The 21,996-nt window shown below is 40.5% G+C and overlaps 1 protein-coding gene across 1 annotated transcript in view; it reads right to left on the bottom strand.

Annotated features, from left to right (window-relative positions):
* Positions 1-21,996, bottom strand: part of Znf521 (zinc finger protein 521) — a 161,501-nt gene that overhangs the window by 113,113 nt on the left and 26,392 nt on the right. Inside the window, exon 2 of the mRNA XM_038331566.1 lies at positions 15,847-15,931. Within this exon, the coding sequence (XP_038187494.1) occupies positions 15,847-15,931 (85 nt within the window). The remainder of the gene's footprint in view (positions 1-15,846; positions 15,932-21,996) is intronic.

The following is a 21,996-nucleotide window of genomic DNA, read 5'->3' as shown; positions in this document are numbered from 1 at the left end:
AGTACATTTTTCTTTATGATTCAGTCATCTAGACATGACCATTAAACAACATATGAGCAGAAGGAACAGAGATTTAGCTGCTGATCTCAGAACATTCTGTAAACTTCTTGTGGTCCTTGCTGCTGGGATAGAGGAGGTGATGGTGTGATGTGTGGCATGTATATGTGTATCATGGATGCATGTGAGAACCCACTTGAAACTTAACAAAATCACGTTTCATATACAGAACTGTCCTGGAATTTTGAGTGTGCAAGTTTGTTATTCTGAGCCATTTGATTAAATTTAACCACAGGAAACTCTTCCAAGTCCTAATGAAGCAGCAATTACATCTAAAAAGGGAGTCAAGCCAAAAAACATCCCTTCCCAGAATCTCTCCTTCAAACATCAGACTGCAATATAAGCTTCGTGGTTTTCATTTCACGATAGTCCCAGCTCTCTGAGCTGCGGGATACATGGTAAGCACAAGACAAGGGAGTGATCCAGCAACAAGTCTGTGGTGGGAAAGGCTGCTACCTCACACACACGTGTGTTGTGCGTGTGTGACCATATAGAGAAAGATACAAGTACTTCTTAAAAAACAAAAATTTAAATTAGAAATAGCATCACTGTGTCTAAAATGAATGGACAATGTGTTTAAAATTGTATTTTTGGTCAAGATAAAGATTCTGCGAAATGGATCACCATCTACTCTAGAAATGAAGGCTCTCTTTTGACCCCAAACAAACCCACGCTTGGTTTTTCTTTCTTGGGAGACAATTGGTATTCAATCACTAATCCACCACGAAGATAAACCAAAGCTTTTGGATGAATAAAGACACGAGGGTTACCGCAAACAACTGGACTCGGGGTGCAGTGTGACAGTCTTTGCAGGTCTCCCCTTGCATTTCTGCCGTGCCAGGGCATTTCAGCATAGTAATGCAACGGCCTGGGACATCGGAGGCAGAGAAATAATGTCAAAAGCAATTCTTCACATTTGGATCCCACCACATCATGTGCAAATAGTGAACTTAAACAGGGAAATGCAATTTGCTCCTTCCAAAGTATCCATTTTTATCTCTTATGAAGAGATGAAGCCACATCCATTTCTAACGCCTCAAGGTAAAGAGGATGGCATGAATCATAAATGCAGAGAATGTCTGAAGGATTTAGAAGCAATCTTTTCATAATATATCTTTGGGTGAGGAAGTGGAGTTATGAGTTACTCAAAATTCATAAAGATTATTAAGTTTCTCTCCTCTTAGAAGAGGCGCCACCACTGTATCTCCGCAATGCACTGTCAGAGCTCCAGCCCCAACCACCCAGAGTCTGGTTTCTGTCCTAGACGTTCATCTATTATATGGCATTAGCGCTTTGCAGAATAAAATAAAGGTTCCATTGCCTTCCAAACCAAACAACAACAACACCAAAACAAATTGCTTCCACGGGAACCAGCCCAAGGCTGCTGGATGTACTGGATTCCCGCTCCTCGCTCTATCAGCATTCCTTCATGTAAGTGATTGTAGCAGGTAAGTAAGTTCCCATTTCAGCACCTTGCCTAGAGATTATCAGCTTGTGTGTTTGTGCCTGCTGGGCTATTTGAATGATTACCCTAGCCCCCAAAGCCCTCAGCAAGGACTGGTTTTGGACCCAAGGCAGTGACCCTTCACAGTGAGGAGGAAGCCTCCTGAACAACAGTCAGCTCTCCTGCTTGATGAATTTCCACCCACAAGCTCATCTCAAGGCAGCCTATGGGCTTCATGGCTTTCCTCCTTTCTCTTCACTTAAGTCTATGGGAAGTTATGAAACATATTTTTCTAGTCCTCCCAGGAGCAAGGCCAGGTTCACAATTTGACCTCTGAAACACAGTAGACAGCCTGATAGAACTGAGCCTCCGTGCTCCCTGCCTGGCCTATACAAACCATAACACGGAGCATGGAGCAATGTGACTTATGGGAAATGACAGGCGATGGATCAGTAGGGGGAAAATAATGGGATTTAATCACGTGAAAGTATTATAGGCACAGAGTTCCCTTGCAGCAAGCTGTCCAGCACAGGTGAGAGCAGCTTTGGAGAGAGCTAACAACCTCCGGTCACTAGTGGTACTACTTTAATCAGATTGGGTGCCAGTATGCTGGCAACGCCCAGAGATTCTGCTGCCCTTCAAGTCTGTGTCTCTTCCAAATAATTTTAAGCAAACACATGAAAACGTCTATAAATCACAGAGATGTCTTCAGTATGTGAGAAGCCATCCAGGGGACAGTCCAGGCTCATGTGGAAGACTCTCACAGACTAATTAAGGACACTGCTGTTCAAAGAGGAAGGCTGACCCCGCAGTCTTATCTACACACTTTCCAGCCAGAGGGCTGTGAAGGGCCCCAATGGGGCGTTTCTATCTGAAACCCAAGGGCACCTACACTGAGGAAGCCAATGTAAATGCACCCCCTCACTCAGTGACAGGAGAGGAGACACAAGCGCTTCAATTATCCTGGTATGGAAACACATGCCAGCCCTCTTACATTTGACATCAGGAGGCAAAGCTACCGCTCATCGATTGAATCTTATTCCTTCTTGCACTCTCCCGTGCATTCATTAAGAAGGCCATTCAGAGGCAAAAACAATGAGCTCTTTAGACAGAAGGCAGCAATTCAAAAACTGCAAAACTTCAGCTTTCAAAAATAGCCCGAGTGACCTCTTGCAGTACTCTGACCACTCCACAGCAAGCAGGAGGCAACCCCTGTGATGAGCGGATTCTGGCAAAGTTTCTCTTCACAGATGATGCACAGCTTAAGCTATAATGAGTTTTTGGGTTACAAATGCTGAACACATTAATATTCCTTGATGATAATTATCACAGTATAAGCACCTTTCCCAATGTGAGTAGCATAAAGCAACTGAAGCAGCATTTTTACCACATTTGAAACAAGCTGGAAAATGGGATTTTCTACTCTTGTAACCCGAGGTCAACATACATCAAGCACTGCATATTAAACACACCTATATATGAAGCCCATCCAGTCATCTTTCCAGTTTGTTTCGTGTATACATAAAGTCATCTCCTTTATCCAGTATTTCTAATGGAAACCTTCATTTGGGCATCTATGTGATATACATAATCACAAAACAAAATGGATTTCCTCTCCATCATCAGGATTCTTATGTTTCTGCTTACTAAGATCAGAGGGCATGCCCTACAGATGATAAGTGTATCTGTGCAGTCTGAATGAATTCTGTGGCCACTTGCTGCATGTAAAACAGGAGGGAAACTAGGGCTGAACAAATAGGCTCTGAGACAAACCCAGCCCACCCAACCTACAAAGCGGAGCCAACCCCTGCTTTCCTTTCTACCTTCAAAGCTGACGAAGAGACAGAGGTGAAGGGTCTGTGTGAACGCCAAGCTACTGCTGCCAGAGCGCAGCAGTGACCTCAACATCACCGAAAACTCTTACAAACTAATGTGCATTCCAAATTAAAAGGGCAATTAATATTTGGGTAATAACCATCAAATATTACCTGAAGATGCCCTACAGCATGCTGTATTTGTGTACAGGAGTAATAACACACTCAAAACAGTTGCTGGCAAGGCTGATTCTGTGTACTCCCTTCAGTGTGACTGGCTAATCCAGACTGAACAGATTATCAATTGATTTTCTCTCACTTTTCCTGCTTTTGTTCCCCTTATCAAATGAAAAAAAAAAACAAAAACAAAAAGGAAAAGAAAAAAGAAAAAAGCGCAGACACTCCCCATAAGGCTCAGCTGATGTTTGGGAGGCTTACAATAATTGGAAGAGAGTGCTCTCCCTTTCAGTAGGCGATGGTGCTGTTCTCACAGTCACTGTGGATCTCCACAGCACTCGTGATTTACCATAACAAAAATGAGAGTCACCCTCAACTCTTAATCCGGGCACCAGGAACGGATTTATGTTTTGTGGTGTAGATCTGTTGAACTCACTGGGATCATGTTAGAGTACACTTTATTTAGAAAATATACCACGCTACAACTGCTTTGAGTTCTCAAATATCGTTTTTACCTATGTGCTGCAAAAAATACCTTAAAATCTCATTTAAGAAGATGCTAAGGTTCTTTAACAGTGCTCTTGGCTTGTTAAATGCTATGCTGTGAGAGATGCAGAAGCATGGCACACAGAGCCTCCCTCCCCTTCTGAACTTGATGCTGGCACTTGTTTTGAAAAATCTGCAAGCCCATTCTTCAGGAGAATTGATGCATTTTAAAAAGTCTTCATTTACTAGCAGATAAATGTGCTTAGAGAATCTTTTTTATTGCAGAAATGACTGAAAACCTATTTGGTTTTTACTGTGAAAATTTTGCTTTATTGTGGCTAGAAAAAAAGAACCTACAAGGCACTTAAAAGGCCTTTTAAAAATAACGTGTAAGGGTTAATGTTTGTGAGTATAAGGAAGTAGGCTATAGCTTTAATTCATCAGAATATAAACATACCAAAACAAAACAACAAATTACCATGTCCATCAAATCTGGAAATAATATCTAAAATCCAAGTCATATAATTAGATTGCCCATCCAGAATGTTGATTTTGACTGTGAAATTTTTAATTAAAACTTTTAATTAAAATGATCTCACAAGTAAAAAAAAAACACATCACACAGTGAAATTAAACATACACAGTGTCTATAGATCTCAGTGTTGACTACGACATCGTTGGAGGGTGACTTCATTTGCAGCTATAGTGAATGACTGTTTCAACAAGTTAAGCTTATTTTTGCTAACCTGTTAAAATATTTCTAGCTAAAATTATGCTTTGAAAAATTAACATTTACTCTTTGACAGTGGCTAGAAAAGTAGGATTCTCCCCTCCCCCAAAAAGATAGCTCTCTTCTTGAAAACATATTCTATAATGTGGTTTAAAGAACAGCCCTTCTCCTAGCGAGCGGTGGAGGAGCACTCAGAGTCAACACCCTGACAATGACTCTCTGTTCTCTAGTCCTCAGCAGAGACACACGCTTTGGAAAATGGCTTGTGGTGACTTACTAAATTCAAGCCATTTCAATTAGTATTACTGCACATTAAAAATTAATTGCATTACTGAGTGGATTAAGGTTTAAATTTCAATTCTACGCTATGTGCCCTAGAAATGACAGCTAAAAATCAATGCTCCGAGGCCCACAGTCGGAAGTGTGTATGGTCGGATAGCGTGGGACTGGCGTCATGGCCATGTAGTTTTAACAGACTTGATGGTTCAATTGAAGGTGTGTCAGTTCCTAGTCTCGATTTGTGGCTTGAATGCTGTACAGACTGAGAGGAAGAAAAACAGCTACACTAAGATATATCAGCCACACGAAGAATTGAGAAAAACAGTCACAGACACCATGTTTCTGACACTAAAGGGATTATCAGAGAACCAAAATTCCTAACTATACAGAGTCCAGACCTTCACAGTGCCCTTCAGGGAGCACACAAGATCGCTGACTTCAACCCGAGTTGGTTTGCTATTAGTTTGTAGAACACAGGTAGGGTCAGAAAATAAGGGAAATCAATTTATAGCGTTTACTAGAAAGGGGGAAATATACCAAAGATAGGCATGGCACACAGCAAACCCGGGGCAGGAATAAATCAGCAATGTGCTGCGGCACTGGGGTCTTGTCTAGGGACAACATGGAACACTAATTAAATGGAATAAAATCATGTAGTAGAGAAAGGAGAAAGATGACAGAGAGGAGAGAAAAGCAAAGACACAAAGTTCAGCCATGAAGAGGCTGGGGTAATATTTTGTTTAGAGCAGTATTGTAACAATATTGGTCAAGAAATATTGGTCTTGAACCAGTTATGTCATTAGATGACTTCAGTAAATTATTAAAAGATTTTGGGGAGGGGCACATCAGGATGGTCGCCGCCATCCTTTCACTAGAGATTAATGGCATCTGCATAAGAAGGTAACCTGTGCCCTGTCTTCCTCACCACCCACTCTCTTAGGAAGCTGAAAGGAACAACAATACAAATGGACTCAACAGAGTCAATCACTATCCATAAAGAACACAGAGCCACTCTGGACTACCTGGCTTTGAAATTGAATGGTGATTGGTATGATCATCAGAAAAGAAAAGGGATGTCTGTCTTGTTCTTCAAGCTCCCCTGCATGGTGCATTAGTGGCCAACAGCAAGTTCTGCAGTGAGGGAGTCAAGAAGATGGGATGTAATAACAACAATAAAAAGAATAATCTGGTACAAATGGACCCCAAGGTGTAGTAGGGTTCCTTCTGTGACAATCACCCTTCACTGCAATTTAGTGATGTGGCTTCATTACAATACAGCATACAAAGGGGCAACACACAGAGCCCCAGTGGTGCTACTCAGCAGCACCAGGCACAAGCCACCCCAGCAGCCACTGCTCCTGGGACAAAGTCAGATCACAGCAAAGTGAGCAGACTTGAAAAAAAGCAAACAAAATAAAAAATTGAATGGAGGTGTGGTCGGGATATAGCACGGTACTGGGTCCTGGAGAAAGAGCAGAAAAGATTAGCAGGGGAAACATGACTCCTTATTGAAATATTACAGGGATGGCAAATTAGTCTGAATTAAACATTCATTGGAGGCATAACAACGTGCAGCTTGGATAAAGGGGAGGAGAAAGACCACAGTGCTTCCTGTTTGGGAAACATAAATAGGTTCACCGTGTCCTATTTTATCCTCCATGAAATGAGGAGAAACAATGGTTTGAGGTGAACAGCCACAGTGCAAATTCAAATTCGTATTGTTTAACAGTGAGAATGACTGATTTTCTAATTCTTGCCTGCTTTAGCCGGAGACCTGACTCAGTCAGGGCTCACAGGACGCTGAAGTGATGTGTTGAGGGGAGAGGAGGAAGATGCTCCTCACCAAGGATCACTGAGTATGTCATTGGTTAATTCTTGCTCTATGCTCCTCATTAGCATGACTCTCAAGTTTCTGGTATCATATCCGAAATATTAAGACATAATAACGGTGAAGGTGCAGATAATTGGATATTAACCAGAACATACTTGACTGGGCAGGAGGTAGAGCCCTGCTTAAACTAATCCTGAAACATATTAATCACCAATTAACGAAAGGGTTTCAAATTCATTTTCTATTATAGAACACCTCCGAGTACCTAAGCTTTTTCTAACAAATGAATTGGAATAACAGGGTAGAAAGAAGAGATACAATACAGCCGTCCATTACAGTTTGTTGTCAGAGGGTCGTGCAAACCGCAGTAAAAGCCCTGATTGCTCTTTACAGAGTCTGGAGCAACAAAGAGGGTGTGTGTTCCAAAGTCCAGAGGCCCCGCAGAAATTCCAAATGTACATATCTCTTTCAGTAGCAGAGCCAAAGCTAAATGTTTCATCAGAAGGCTGTCGTGCTATTACTTAAGTCTCCCAGCCCAGATAGGTCTGCAGTTTTCCAGATGAACCTCAGATGGGAGCTCAGAGAGCTGCACAAAGATGGGTATCACACACAAAAAACCTGGGGCAGGAATAAAGAAGCAGCGTGCTAAGGCGCTGGGACCAGGTCTAGAGAGGACAGGAGAGCCCCTCTGACATGTAAATAAAGTGACACAGAAGAGAGACAGAACAGACAGAGGCACATAGACATAGTTCTGCTCCGGCCTCTGACCTACCTTGGCGACCTTTCCAGCTCCCTTCTAAAATTTCTAGGAACATTCAAGTTAGAGAAATAGCTACAGAAATGCCTTTCAACACGAAGGGAATGCAAAGAGACCTAAGAGGTTATCTGACTTTAGAGATTCTAATGTCTTTTCATTGCTCTTAAACGTGGAGAAGGAACATTTGCCTCCGAGAGGAAACAGTGTGTGTGTCGCTGCTGTAGCGAGGCACGAGCCTGCTTCCCGCCTTTGTGGGCTGAACTGGATGGAAGGAGTGAGAAAACTTACCAGAGATTATTTTGTCCCAATTCTGTTGTTGATTTTAATGCTAATAACTCTTAAATAAGCACTCAGGGCAGAGGAACTGAGGCAGGCTGGTAAGTAGGCCTTTTTATCAACAATTTTGCCCCAGAAATATACAAACAGTCCAATGGCTCTTCATTAGCAAACAAATCAACAAGTGCTATTTTAATGCATGACTTTGTTCCTTCTCTGTGGGGACCTTAGTTGAGAGAGTGATGTACAGTACAGAGAAAGGAATCATCAGCCACAGTGTCCCTGGGCTCTCTCCATTGAGGACTTCGCAGCCTCTGCTTAAAGAGTGCATTTAATTGACTGATAGACAGTAGCTTCTTTGTTCGCAGAAGACAGCGAAGTAATGGCAGCTTGAAAATCGTAGCATCTACGGGGTCTCCTGAGACCAGTAACAGGGGGATATGTGTCAGGAATAAATAAATAATCTAATTATTAAGCCACTTCCTGTCAAGTTAACTCCAATTTGTTGGCTTTTGAAGGCAACAAAACGAGGCATTTTTCCTCATTATGCTTCTCTTTTTATACCAGTGGTAATCACAGGCGGATTAAAGGGTGCCTGATTGGTTTTTTTGTCAAGGATCTGAGAAGCAGCCAACAGTACAGAAAAACAGAGTTGGGGTTAGAAGAAATTTCATGCTTGTCTCCTTTCCAGCTCCTGAACAGCCCACACGGCTGCCCCATACGGTGCAGCCAGCTGTACAGCAAATGTGTACCCCTCCAACTGAGGCCTACCGGGCCACAGGCGCCATCCTGAGAGCTGTGAGATACCTTGCAATCTTGGCAGGTAGCTACTGCTGTCATAGGCATAATTCTAAAGGTGACCTACGAAACCCCGTCAGCGCTCCAAATGCAACAATATGAGCAGCTGAAGTTCTACACCCACTCTCCACATTGGCTCTCCCCTCCTTTGTTTACTGCGATTAGCAGCCCTGTAACTAAGAACGAACTTATAGAAATGGGTCATCAGAGACCTTTTCTCTGGCTGGGTGAGATCGGCTCCTGTGGAAATAGGTCAGGATGCATTTGTGCGGTATGCAGCATGCATGTGTGTAGGATCAATTGTGTGGGTGTGCTTGAATCCAACAATGCAGAGGGACCTTTTTTTATTTATTACTTGTGAGTTTCCATGCTGTCCGTTCAGAAATGTTCTGCAAACTTCATGTGGCATAGACTACGGAAGTCAAGGGCAAGGATAAAATGAGACGCAGAAGCACAGCCACGTGACACTGCCCATACACTCTGTAGAACCCAGGAGGCCAGGCTGGCAGTCATGCTGCCTGAGAGCTAGGCTCTTCCATGGCCCTGTAAAGGGCATTATGTCCTAAAAGGTGACAGGAAACTGAATTGTGGGTCTGTCTTCAGGCTCAGGGAAGCCCTCTTTCCTACAGCAAATTAACACAAGGAATGTCTAGGAGGCTTTCTGTGGGGCTAGTAAGTCAGAAACTGCAGTAGCTGCTAAGGCGTTTTAGTCTTGTAAGTCTGCTAACACACATGAGAATAAACACCAAGATTTGTCTTCCAACAGCACCAAGGAAGAGACGTACACAAAGTCTGTCACCATGAATCTCTCAGACTGCGAAGAACTCGGGGCACGCGAAAAGACGCTGCCTCACGCGGGAAGACGCTGCCTCATTCCAAACACTCCTTTTCTTTTCAGCTGCCCTTGCTTTTAGGAAGACAGTTGAAGCCAAGGCTCGCTGACCTCCCACAGTCCTTCGCTCTTGGCAAACAGTGTAGCTATATTGTATTTATGCTAGTTGATGTCCTTTCTGAATACATCTTGAATTTTTGTTAAATTGCGCAGATAATTAAAGCCTCTTCATATTTACAGTCCGCTTCATTGGTATCGTGAATTCTGTTTTCACTTACTGTCTGCAAATCCCCTCTCTGAACAATTTCAAACTAAGCAATAACACTTCATTTTACATAAGTTTTATCTGATGTCCCCATACAGAGCAGCCAGCTGTACAGCGAATGTGTGGTTCTCAAACTGGGGCCTACCAGGCCACGGGCTCCATCCTGAGAGCTATACGGCATCTTGCTGTCACTGGCAGGCTCTCCCAGCTATCACTGTGGCCATGGCTCAACACTGCGCACAACTTAAAATTATCTGATTATTAGAATTTGTGGCCCACACTCCATTTTATCCTTTATTTAATCTATCCCCAGATCACACATTGGTTTAAATGTTTTGGCTGGTTTACAGATCATGCAGCCATCTGCACAGTAGGTGTGACACCATTTTTTTTAGACAAAAGTTAACGTTACAAACAAAGATAAAGTCATCTGAAATGCCTTGGTGTTTGTTATTCTGCCTAGCTCACTTGGACCAACTCTAAGAAATAAATAGAATTATCTGTGTAAATCGATGAACATCTATGAAAAACAACACCCAGCAGAACGCTGAGCTTGCTCCATTACCTACGTTAATATCCTGACAGCTGAGGAGAGATGACCTGGCCCACTCCTCATCTCTCCTGTACAGATGGCTATTAAAGAGAAAGTACCCCTTTTGTATGGCCCATGCAGAAACCCTTTATGGGCTTTTCAAATAAGCCAGCATTGCCCACATGAGGGTAGCTTTCTCTTGCCATTAAACTGCCCAGATTTCATCTTTTTTAATCCAGCTCTTGATGAAAGAAGCCAATATTTCCTCATATGCAACATCAAATGCTTGATTCCTTAATTCTCCGAATTTTTAAGTAACCAAATGAATATTTTTTTAAATTCAATAATCTCCTTTAGAGTCAATGTAAATCATGGCTCTAGAGAATACCAATGATTTTCCTTAAAACAGTATGGGTGGTCTCTCCCTCACATAGGTGTATGTGTGTTCATGTGCACATATGTGTGCACACAGACAAAAACACATTTATATTCCACATATATTCATACCTATAGACATTACAACAAATTCCTTTTTATTTATTGTTTTTACAAGTGCCAATGCAAGCAGAGAGTTTAAAGTAAAGCATAGCTCTTTGACTTTCTAGAAGAGATCAAGATATATTTAATTATTTTCCTCAAAGTCAAGGAAAATCTAAAGCTACTCGACACCCCTGTATTTTAGGTTTTGTCTCTTTTTAAAGCAAGAGCTATCAAGTTGAAATGCTTCAGAGATGGCACAGCACACTACACCAGACGCTAACGATTACTCGGAAAGCAGTCCATCTAGTGACAATAAGAGAAGGAAGGAATGCCTTTTGTCACCTTGGGCATCAACAAAATTGCAAGACATATGAACGCCACTTGCTATAAGACCAGACTAAAATGCCACTGACTCCTCCAAAATGATTTATGCATTCTTTTTGTCGTGGCATTAGCGGAACACAGCAGAAAGCTCCATGCCATATAGGGCACATATATTCCTGCATGCATAACAAATGCTCCATGCTGTATGGGGCACATATATTCCTGCATGCTCAGGGCATGCTCCACGCCGTCCGTATAGGGCACATACATTCCTACATGCACAGCGCATGCTCTATGCCATATGGGGCACATATATTCCTGAATATGTAGCACAGTGTTGAGTCTCTTTGCAATTTTAAAAATATTTATCCATAAGATACTGAGTATTAGAGACCTGGATAAAAAGTCAGTATCTTTGCATTGCTCTTTTCAGACTAGCTACTGTTTATGATGCTAAATTCCACTGTAGCTTTTCTAAGATCTAAATATATTTTCTTTCCTAAAATGCTAGCTAGCACCATGCTTGACTTGCCAAGGATACTCATTATTATATTTGAATTTTTTCAATTTGTTTCACAAAATGGGTATTATGACTCCTTACATGTAATTATTACAATACAATCTTATATCAATGTGAAAATATAAATGAAACAAAAGAAAATCTATTTCTAAGTAGATCTTTCAAAGTAATTCCTAGGTAAATGATTTGTACCTACCCTTTTCATAGTCTATACATGAACTCTGAAAGGGAGGGTTGGACATAGCCACAACTATGTCCTGACTACTTCTCTCCCAAGTTCACAGCTGCAGCGATGCATCCCAAGGATAATGGCCCACCTCCCCTTTGGTCATTTCTTTGTCGAGCTGACTGGTCCTTCACGGTGACATGCTGCCAGTTGCCCATCACCAGCCACTCACAATTTGCTCACTGTGTTTCATGAGACAGTTGTTTGTAGCTGTTTGGAACACATTCATCCCTTCAGGGATTTATGTGCTCGTTGCAATGCCAACCTCCATAGTGAATGAAATTTCTTTCTAACTAAAATAGATAATTAGAGGCTGGTAATTATTGGTCAAGAATTATCAGAGTGAAAAAATTAAGCTCCTCATAAACAGCTTTTGGCAGTGGCCTCTCTTTACACCATCCCAGGCCTAGCAGCCCTATTCCAAGCTCTTACACATTTACTCTACTACGGTTGAGCCTCGTAATTTTATATGAGGCAATCCCTTCACTGGGTTAAATACATTCAGATTTCCCGGGTCCATCTCTTCGTTGTTAATATGTACCAAATAATAGTAACCAGAAATTGCACAGAGGAAAATAACGATAAATCTTTACTACTCGATAGAAAGAGAAGGGTAGATATACATTAAAAGTCATGATGCATAATGGCTTCTTTTGGGATTCTAAAAGTATGGCCAAAAATGAACAAAGACTATGTGAAAAGAACAAAGGAAGACAAAAAAGTTCTCATTTACCACAGACATTAGCATTCCCCCAGGAAAGCTGTTGAAACATTTGTAGTTCACTCCTTCCCCAAATTATTCCCTCACTCTCTGAGAATGTTTATGTAAGAAAGAAAAATATCTAAGTAATTATTGGTGTATGTATGTATGTATGTGTATGTATATATATATATCAGACCAATATATATGTATATTACATATATATGTATATTAGCAAAACCATGTAAAATGTGGTAAACAGAAAAGATTTTATTTTTTCCTTAATAGGCATATGCCAAGTCCCTGGTACATTTTATGAAATAACTACTCTGCAATTGAGATTATATGTCCACACCTAGCAACAAACAGCATGTAAGGAGGCCTCCCTTACCTACGTGGTGGGAACATCAATGGATTTCCTTTCGCAAATGTCCGTCATCGATAGCATGGAACTAGTACGCTCAGAAAGAGGACGATTGGACATGGCCTGAAAAACCTATGTGCTCCCTAGAAACTTGCAAAGGGCTTAGCTACAGGGGGACTTTAAGTCACAGTTCACTGGCGCATCTGCAGACCTCGTTTTCTACCAGAAGACACGCTTCTTCCTCCAGACTGATTGTAAAATGAAATCTGCGAAAATACTAGCCATCCTCTTAGCCAAGAGAGGCTTTTCAGACAACCCCTAATCCCTCTTCCCCTACTAAATGTCTAGTTCAGATTATTTTTTATTAGATAAAAAATAGACACAGATACATAATCTAAAAATACCTAGCCTCAATGGAGGTATTTTAGCCAACAAAATAATGCTGCCTGCCTCATTTGAAAGACTAAGTATCACATTGGGATTTTAAAGGGGGCATCTCAGCCTTGCAACTCCCTCCCGTTTCACGTTCTCTCTCTGGATAGGAGAAAGGGTTTAAGAACTTGGATGCCTGGTCAACAGACCAAGCAATTAAGTGGATGCTATTCACTTTGTTTAGAGTGCAAGAGAATCACATATTATTAAAAACAGCCTGAATATTAAATAATCAGGCCCTCTGTGAAAAGGAAAGGAATTTGCTTCTCTGATAAAAGGTGAATTGTTAGTGCTCAGATCCCAAGGGGAGGTGAGTGTCATATTAATCCACTATTAGAGAGAGGGGAAGACTTGGGAGAGCACTAACGATGTGAGGAACATAAGGCAAATACAAAGAGAAGCAAATGAAAAAAAGAAAAAGATGAGGCAGGGCAGGCTGATGGCACAGACAAAATGAAAGTGAAACTGGAGAGCCAAGAAGATCTCGTAATTCTCCACGTTCAAGCCAGACCCCACTTGTGGAAAAGACATTAACAGTGTGGTCGAGATACATCCTACATGCTCATCTGCATGGTGGATGAATTAGAAACCCAGAAACGAACTTTACACTGAAGGGGTCTGGACAGGAGCAGGATCCACTACATAGTTTGTAGCTAGAAGATTTGAAAGTCAAGGCTGAGGAAACTACCATGGGCAGAATCACCCATGACCACCAAGCAACACTGAAGAAACACGGGATGGGTAAATATGAACGGTTGTCATTTAGCAAGGAATATTTATTTTTTTCCTGTCCTTTTCTCTTAAGAAGAAAAAAAATGTAATTGGAAGTTCACACAGAGTACTTTTTTCAGGATTCTGAACAGAGGGCAATTTGTAAGGAACATTCTGAGAATCCCTTCCATGATGTGATTATCTTCTGCAGGCTTATGATGACCTTATAATACTGTTCTGCCATGAAAAAGAATATATTAATTTAATGCATAAAAATCACTAATAGCCTTCACACTTAAATACGGCAGACAAAGAGACCAAATGATCAATGCATCAACTGTGTTATGAATATGGTCCAGTTTCCAGTTAATAACTTAGTTTTTTTTTTAAATCAATAACAATCATCTATAAAGTCTTATCATTTGAAAAAAGCTAAAGCTATTGAAAAGCTATTGATCAATTTTCCAACATGTTTCTTCATTTATCTTCTCTAGCTTAGACAAAAATATTGCAAGTTCTGCTATCATAATTTTCCTGTGCTGGGGTCAGAGTAGCCCTAAAATGTACATTCTTACATTCTTAAAGCACTGTTCCTTGGCTGTATGATACAAATTAGTCCCTCTAGAAACAAATTCCATATCTAAAGTGCTGAATTTTCCTTCCTATCTTACAAAGCTTCTTAATAGCTCAATGTAAGGTTAACTGGACTTTAAAATATTATATTATACTTACTTATGTATTTATAAAATATGAAATAAAAACACACATGTTAGCCGGGAGGTCTAATCCCAGAATTCGGGAGGCAGAGACAGGCGGATCTCTGTGAGTTTGAGGCCAGCCTGATCCACAAGAGCTAATTCCAGGACAGGCTCCAAAGCTACAGAGAAGACCTGTCTCAGAAAAAAAAAAAAAAAAACCCACTCATGCACTCATTTTATAAAAATACAACGGAGTAACAAAAATAGTACAAAATAATAGCAATTGTCAGTTTCTAGTAGCAAGAGATGTGCTTGATAAAGTTTAATTGTCTGATAAAATTCTTAGCATTGTTACTAAGTGCTTATCAAATTAAAAAACAGACACTAACCCCTGAGGAATTCATGGATAATAGGACAATATGAGTAGGTGAAGAAATTGTTGTTTTAGTTCTAGCCTATCTAGTAAGTGCAATACCCTAAAATCACTGGCCTGGAGTAGCTTCAGATATCTTTTCCCTAAACACTTTTATAAAGATCTATGGAAAATTTGGTGGGGAATTAAAAAATGATTACTGAATTTTTTACGTGATCTTTATGATCATGATTATTTTCAGGCTGTTGAAACCATACTTATAAAACTATTTTATGGCAATTTAAATTATTTATGTTTCCCCATCACAAAAACTCACCACTTTGGATTTTGATACAAAGATGCTTAAGCAACACACAGCAGTGCCATTATCATAATAACTTCTGAAATTAAAACCTGTCTAAAACTCTATGGAAAGCTAACATCCAGTTCATTAACCATTCCTGTTAGTTTTCAATAATGCAAAAATGATTAGAAGTTTAATTTGTTAATCACCTGTGCTTTGACTGGCAGAACATAGATAATCCTCTGCAGAAGTCTAAACTAGCCCTCACAGAAAATAAAACATGCTAATGCCTTACCAGGTCTAATAAGAGGAATAAAAAAAAATCAATCATTCCTAGGTAAGCCATTGATGGCAGAACAATTAATTCATCTTTAACGCTTTTAATTACATAGGCGCTGATTGATGTACATGCATACAAGAAAAACAGATCAGTAATAAGGGGCAGAGTATCACTTACCAATCATGTGATTTGCCACATGAACCTGGATGTCCCACTCGTTGTAGAAAACCATCTGACACTTGATGCACTGATACGTCTTCTTCTGAGAAAACAAGTAGAAACAGGGTGACTTAAACACACATGTCTAACTGCTCCCACTCAAAACAAACTAGAGACAAAATCCCTGACCACAGAGTGCTCTTTTCAAGATATTGGTTTTGTCTATGTGGCTGATTAAAATTCTGTGGATTTCTCAGACAAATACCATGAGTTTCTTATCAAGACTCTGAGAGTTGACAACCACACCACAGGTTGATCTATGTACAAGAAACAAGGGCAGCACATTATGAAATAATAACATAAAATAACATAAATGCTCTTAAGCTCAAAAACAGACACTAGTATTTTAAAATGTCTATAACAAATGGCTCAAACATCAATGTCTTTGAGAATCAGATACAGTTTAATCTGACCGAAGTCATGGTGGTAGTTGCTCCCACACATGAAGAAGTGAAGTGACTAGTAAGTTTGAGACAGTGGAGCTAGGGAGACGGCTTGGCAGTAAGAGCACTTGCTGCTCTTTCAGTGGACCTAGGTTTGATTCCCATCACTCACAACTGTCTGTCACTCTAGTTCCAGGGGATTGGCCACCTTCTGGCCTCTAGGGCACCTGTCCCTAACCTTGTGCACAGACATATATGAAGGCAAAATACTCACACACATATAATGAATATCATTTTTTAAAAATGATTTTTTTATCCAAAGTCTGAAAGGCAGGTAATGCTTTTGACATTCTAGTTCATTTGAATATGTACTTCTCTTCTTAGGAAGTTGTATCAGAATAAACATGACAGTCCAATGAAAGAAATGCATACAGTATTTAAGATAATTTTTAGGGTATACGCAAAACTGAGCCTCAGAGGAAGGAGAAAGGTAGGCCTGGTGCCGCCGTGACACAGAAGTGGGAAGAGGAGAATCTCTTCAACCTCAAATGAGGTGGCCTGATAAAGCAGACAGCGTGGGGTTGATCCTTATTAGTCAGTTTCAGTTCATCCGGGGGACTCGATAACTAAAGGTTGGTTGTGCTGTACAGAATGCACCATCCTGTATATCTCCTTGCAATTAGAGACCATTTACAATTAAAGACCATTTTGAAAAATTAAAACTACTATGATGAAACAAGAAACTATGAGATCTCTCAAATATGAGAAAATTATCATTCCCGTGAGATTAAACTTTCACATGCTGTCATACCACAGGTTTTACTCATGATATTAATAGGAAATATGAATTATAAACTATAATTCATTTTGACGAGTTCAAGTTGTTTACAGGATTAAAAAATAGTAAAGCATAAAAATAGTATAATTTTACTTGGAATTAAAACAGATAAACACTACAAATGTCAAATTTTCCTAATTGTTAAAATCTACGTAGTATTTTCTTCTACAACAATGGACATTATACCTTGCAAACCATGGGAACTCAGGCATGTCTCTAATCCAGGTGTCTAAATAACCCAAAGGTCTATGCACATTAGAATATACTGGACTGAATGCACTGAATCTACATCTACCCAGGGCATCAAACACCCTGACAATCAAGAAGGAAGACTTATTGCATGGAGCTGTCCCCAAGATCCTCTGATGGTGACGTACCGAGCGACATGTGCTGCGTAAATAACAGCCATCCCGTTTGTAACAGTATTTCCCTTTAGAACTAGTTAGAAAATATTTCTTGCTCCCTGATGACCTACATTATATATTGTTTATTAGCATACTTCAAGCATCATTCCTGATATGTGACCTTGCTGAAAAACAACGAAACATAAACTTAATGGCTAGTCTTTTCTCGTTAGCACAGGAAAGCACAGGCTATGTGGAAGACTGTCTCCGACCACAATGACTGATGGGTGTGTTGCTGCAATCTACTCGGGGTGCCCTTTTCTCCTCCTCCACTAATAAAGAATAAAACCAGTTGAAAAGCCAAGGTAATAAAATGTCAGCCCTTATGACTATCTTCAGAATGAACTGGCGTGTCTGAAGACCCCTCTAAGTTTCCTCTCACTGAAGAAAATGCTCTGGTCACTCTTGATAATCCGCAGAGCTAATTCTCTCCACCTCGCAATGTCTAAAATGTTTTCTCTTGCTTCATATCGACATGGCCGTGTTTTAGATGCATACACCTAAACCTACAATTAGAGGGAAGAATAAAGCAAGGTACCATGACTTAACTCCTCCAGCTCCATCCATCTCAGCATACTCCCCAGGTTCCTCAAAACAAAGCCAAGATATTCAAATGGATGTGGGCTAAAAACGGTCCAATGAAAACCATGGTGAAAATTCATTTTCACCTTCCAGCTTTTAGGGTAGTAAATTTAAATGGCCTGTAAAGTCCTTCTCATTACAAGAGGTTCTTTTCACAATGTTTGAGAGCACTGCACACCAGCACGCAACCGTCTAAGGAAGAGATCTCAAGGGTGAGCCCGATCCGTGGAGAGATCTACACAGCTGAGATTCCCAGGGACTCACCCTACTTCTAGGCCCCATCCATTCTCCTCTGCTTTCAACCCCTGCTCCCAGCCTAGGCTGTGGCTATAAAGAGCCTAATAGACAGTTACATTAACCCCTTTTCAGCCTGAGAAGAGGGACCCCTCACAACAGACTCCTGAATGGCTTTCCAAGATGATACTCTCCCTCCAGCCTCTCTGCCAAACAGAACCCCAAGTGAAGCCAGATGCCTGAGGGATGACCTGACGCTGCACAGTGCCAGAGGACTGTCACCTCCCTTAGGACAATTGCTTCCATTTATATAAAAGACAACAACAAGAAAAGGCAAGGAAGATAATTCCTCTTAAAAGCAGGTGAAGGAGAAACAGAACTTCCATTGTTTGGGCCCCAGATTGGCCTTGATCAACGCTTAGGTTGTCAATTTACTTGAAATGCTAATTTAGTACCATTTTTAAAAGAGACTTTTTTTTCATTAGCCTTTTTAAATGTGCTGCTTGGGAGTGGGATTGTCATTTCCTGATTGTTCTCTTTTGTTTTCTGATACTGATAGATGTAATTATCAAGGATACAACTTTTTTCTAGCACCTCATTATTTTTGATTGATTTTGAGAACAATTTAAACGTGCCTCTTTGACATTTTTGTTTTCAGCTATACTCTGGTTAAGGTATTCAGAGACTTTCAGAAAAGAACATCTCATAAGTAAAAAAAATGATTAAAGATCTCTAATAACGTATAGTAAAAAAATTCCTTTTTTGATTAACTCTATCTCCTGCTACTTGATCTCTGCCCTATTAGCTTTTAGACTACATTTATCTTACCAAATTAAAAAAAATATGAATTTATAAAAGATTATTTTTTAGAGTTGTAGATTGTTTTGATTTTAATATAATAATTACATTAAAAAATCAGTGAGGCCATAGTCACCCTCAAAGATAGAAACCAATCTCAGTTGCCACTATGACAATTAGATACGTCTCTAAGTATGATGTCCCCTTTTGTAGATCGCCCTTCCTTTCTTTTTAATTGTTGTGAAACAAAATCTCCCTGGACATCTCAAGCTGGATTCAAACTTAACATTCTCCTCTTCAGCCTTCAAGTACTATGATTACCGATGTTTGCCTACATCTGGTGATGTAGAAACTTCTGTTTCTGACAACTGGCAATCAAAGGGTCAGAAACAATTGGCTTTTCCCTTTTCCAGGGGGCAATTTAGTTTGTGAGGTCTTGGTCATGGATGTTTAAGCAAGAAACCAAAACAAATAAACAGGCAAAAAGAAAAAAAAAAGGTAGAAAGAAATGCTGTAATCAGAAAGCCACCACCTTGCAGTGGTTTGGGTAAGCATTAGTAGCTGCTGACTACTTAGGAGAGAAAGGGACCCCTGCGCCCCTGAAAAGATGTTACCTGAAACAACCTCTAGAGCCAACAACCTAGTTCTTAGCAAATACAAAGACAGAAGAATAAACATGGGTCTGAGGGCTGGGAGGGAAGGGGGGAGGGGCGCAACACATCACCCACAATATTCTCTTAAGAGAATTGGGCTATTACCTTTAAAATATCCAGGTCACAGGAGGAGAAAGGTAACTATTCCCAGGTGACCCAGAAAAATTTCTTCACTGAATGTAATATAAGAGGTCTGACTTGGGGGTGAGGGACCCAGTAACAGTATCTGTGCCAACTGGGGAAGTGTGGTCACCATCTGATGATTAGGTGTTATTAGGGGCTAATAGGTATCTGCATAGGGTGGAGGATGGTAAGGTAGGCAATGGGCAAGGCCCTTTACATCAGGAGAATCGTTCGCATGTATAGAGGTGAAGTGGGTTATTTGTATGGTTTCTTACTCTGTTTTCTCCCAGTCACTTTAACATAGTTCTGGCAGGTAAATCTGAAATCCCATTTTAGAAGCAGGCTCTCCTTCCTGTGGAGCATGCTGGCTTTGACACTATCAGAGATAATGGGAAACAGCTCAGAATAAGGAAGGACTATTTCTGCAGCCTTGTTCTCAGGTCCCCAATGATGACAGACCCTTCTATGAGATCTGCATTGTAGAACAGGTTCCAAACTCCTGCAGTTTATTGCAGGATTTTCTATTTTCTCTCAATATTCTGTTGTTTTAACATCCTATTTCAACTATGAACTTATTTCAATACTAAAAGAACAGTTTCAATCTGAGATCTCATGAAAGTCTTCTCATTAAATTAATATAGTTATTAGGTCTCTGCAAACTTTGTCCAGAACCTTCCACGTGACCAACGCAGGAGCCTCTCTACCCTGCTCTCATATATCAACTGCTGTTCTCTACCTGCCTTTAGAAATTGGTATGAACACCCGAATTCTGATGCAGGGAATCCGCCCTAATGCAAGCAACTGGTTTACAGGGCTGTCTGGTCCAGAGTCATCTCTATCAAAGCTTCAATTCAAGGGCCAGCTTCTGTTGCTAATTTTAGATATTCAAATACTCTTGGCTTTTTGTGTATTTTCCTGAGCTTAAATTTGCTTAAAATGCTGTCAGTCTTCTTAGTGGGAATTGCAATCTTTGTAAACTATCAAGCTTACCAAGAAATAGTTATCTTTGTAAATTATCAAACCTACCACCTCATTTCCAACTTTGTCAGTCTGTTCCTTTTGGTGCTTTCCCCCCCCTCAATTCATCCAAGTCTTGATTTGAAGCCCACTTGGAGTGAATGCCTTTTTGCCATTACCTCTCTGATGTTATGCCAGGCTGCTGGACCTGAGCCTCACAGAGTGGCATTTTCTGTGTGCCTGTCCTGATGCAGGATAGAGGACATATAACACACTCAATTTTAAATCAGAAACCTGCCTCTTTTCCTGCTCCTTTAACTCTCTAGCTGAAAAACTCATGTACTAAATAGTGATCAACAACGGAACTTTTATTTCCAGTTTCTTGTGAAGAGAAGGAAATCGTCCTATTCCTGCTTTATTGATTTGCTTATTGTTCATTTATTTACTTGTGTACATATGCCCGTCTGGAGTACATGGGCCTGAAGTCAGAGCCACATGTACACTAAGGCAGCACTCTATCAGTGAATTACCCCAGAGCTCCTCACCTCTGTCTAGTTTAAAAAGCAATGCTAAAAGTTAAGCATGGTGCCACGCAGTACAATCTCACTACTCAGAAGACAAAGGCAGGTGGATCAGAGTTCAAAGCCAGGGGCTGGAGGAAGGGCACAATAGTTAAGAACACTAGCTGCTCTTCCGGAGGACCCAGATTCAATTCTCAGCACCCACACAGTGACTCATCCGGTCCCTCAGGAATCTGATGCCCTCTTCTTTCCCCCAGGACAACAGGCATGTATGTGGTACATACTCATATATGCTCCTATAACACCTATACAAATAAAATAAATAAACAAAACAAGAGTTTAAAACCATCCTGGATTATACAGCAATGGTATTTTTAAAATTTTTAAAATAGGTAAATGAATAAGTACCACATCTGGCTTTGTCCTATAAGAAGGACTTAATTTAAAGTTCCATTGTAAAAGAATCCTGTAGTCCCACAGACCCTCAGGCCCTTGACTTTGGCCTCAATGTCATACTCAGTTTCTGTGCCTCAAGGATGAGGGGTAGTTTTGCATCTGACTTTGCATGGCTTCCTGTGTTTCTGTTTCAGCATCATTGCTCCATGTTTGAAGCAT

This window comes from Arvicola amphibius, chromosome 5 (assembly GCF_903992535.2).
Source record: "Arvicola amphibius chromosome 5, mArvAmp1.2, whole genome shotgun sequence".
Classification (NCBI taxonomy): Eukaryota; Metazoa; Chordata; class Mammalia; order Rodentia; family Cricetidae; genus Arvicola; species Arvicola amphibius.
This window is presented reverse-complemented; position numbering and strand designations above follow the sequence as displayed.